At 33.2% G+C, this 2,023-nt stretch overlaps 1 protein-coding gene across 1 annotated transcript in view; it reads right to left on the bottom strand.

The window, feature by feature from the left end:
- Positions 1 to 1,471: 1,471 nt before the first annotated feature.
- LOC108779967 (uncharacterized) overlaps positions 1,472 to 2,023 on the bottom strand; it is a 2,779-nt gene continuing 2,227 nt past the window's right edge. The window contains exons 5-6 of the mRNA XM_018547542.1: positions 1,815 to 1,963; positions 1,472 to 1,686 (exon numbers count right to left, since the gene is read on the bottom strand). Of these exons, the coding sequence (XP_018403044.1) occupies positions 1,472 to 1,686; positions 1,815 to 1,963 (364 nt within the window). The remainder of the gene's footprint in view (positions 1,687 to 1,814; positions 1,964 to 2,023) is intronic.

Below are 2,023 nucleotides of genomic sequence, written 5' to 3' on the forward strand. Positions count from 1 at the left end.
AACTGACCTAGTGTAGTGCTGAATTTGTATTCGGACGAACCGAATGAACCGAACCGAATGAACCGAACGAGTGCAAGAAATATTGCACTGACATTTTTGCCAGTGCAGTTTAGTGTACGGACAAATAAAACTAGTTAGGCAGCAAAAAATTACAAAATGGATAAAGAAAGACTATTATTTATTATAGATAAATTATTAGAAACAAGTAGTAGTAGTGATGATGAAGATATGTTATGTTTAATAAAAGAAGAAAGGCCGGAAGTTAATTAAAAACAAAAAAATTAAATTATTATTATTATTATTATTATTAATTAAAAATTAAATTATTAATTGAATTATTAATTAGAGTGTAGTTTTGCATTCGCTCCGTGTCAGGGCAGCACCGTGTCAGGGCAGAACCCTATCAGGGCAACACCGTGTCAGGGCAGTACCGTGTCAGGGCAACACTAGAACCTTGTCAGTGCATATGTATCGAATGTGTCATTAGTTGCAAGCCGATCGCAAGTTCGTTGCGACAGCCAATCTCAAGCTTGCATTTTGAAATCAACGCTTCAGATCGCAACAAACTTGCAATCAGCTTGCAACTAATGTAGAACCGGCTTTACGTGTATTTTATCTCCTTATGTCCCATGGAGCCGTAATTCCGTAAAAGTTACCATTTTTTACTAGTAATGCTTTTCTAATTTTATCTATTTGACTAAATTTGACGGTTTAAGTAAAGTTTTTGTTATAATCAAGATATATTCTGTAGTTTTCTTATGAAATAAATTAAAAATAATCAATATAACTTGTTAAATAAAAAAATAATGTAACGTTACGGACGAAATCCCTACTACTTTTGCGAACATTCGGTGCGGATTACGGATTGCGTGCTGTATGTGACGGCACTCTAAGGGTGCTGTCCCATGATACGGAAATTACACCGGAACGGAACAGTGAGACCAATCAGATCTCTGCAATCATTATTCTACTTTCCTTTCTGCGATTGTGATTGGTCTCACTGTTCCGTTTCGGTGTAATTTCCGTATCATGGGACAGCACCCTAAGAGTACACTGTTTTCCGACCTCGAAAAGAGTACATGTACTCTTTAAAGAGTACGGTTGGTAACCCTAGACTAAATGCAGGCTGTCTTCCCATAGTCCCTTTGCCAGTCAGTAAAATAATATTACTAGGACACGCATATTACTAATGACACGAGTCATTCAACGATTTTCGAAGAGTTTTGCTCATTACCTATTTGTCGAGGAAGGATATCTCAAAGTGGAGTCGAAGTTAGAAACGCATATACTGCATTCTTTAATGGAAATGGCGCAATATCTTATCAATGGGAAAAAGCTATACAGAATAACTTTTAACTTTATAAAACTTTTATTATTTCATATTATAATATATATTACTTTATATTATGTTTATCTTATAACATATATTATTTTAACGTATAGATATAAAATATAATGTAAAAAGCACAAGTTAATGAAGTGATAAAGAATTTTCTAAATCCAAAAGATCGGTTAATATTTTTATTTCAAATTGTGCCCTCTCCCGTGGTGGCAATGTCCGTAATCTACTTCCTATTTGGAGAAGAAAACCATCAACAGCGTCAGGCGTCTTTTTCGATTCTTCAATATTTGATAAAATTATTCTTCTTATTTCAGTTTCTGAAGTATCATCGGTTTCTTTCATTTCTGAAACATAAAAATAATGTTTTTTTTTGTAAATTAAAGATTGGAGTTATACTAAAAAAAATATTGGAAAAATAATAATTGACTTTTTTTCTTTGATGATTGCGTCTTGAATGAGAAAGAATTATCACTTGCTGAATCAGATATATTAATCCAGCTATCTGACGAGACAGAATCTAATGAACTTTGAGGTGGTGGAACCATTTGAGCAGTACTGATTGTCGGTTGTATTGGACATTCATCGATATCTACCGGTAATGACGGCAAACTAGTGACTGTGCTGTAGTTTTAAACAAATCAATTTATAATTGTTAAATAAAAAAAAAAAATAATAATAAAT

This window comes from Cyphomyrmex costatus, unplaced genomic scaffold (assembly GCF_001594065.2).
Source record: "Cyphomyrmex costatus isolate MS0001 unplaced genomic scaffold, Ccosl1.0 scaffold652, whole genome shotgun sequence".
Taxonomy (NCBI): Eukaryota; Metazoa; Arthropoda; class Insecta; order Hymenoptera; family Formicidae; genus Cyphomyrmex; species Cyphomyrmex costatus.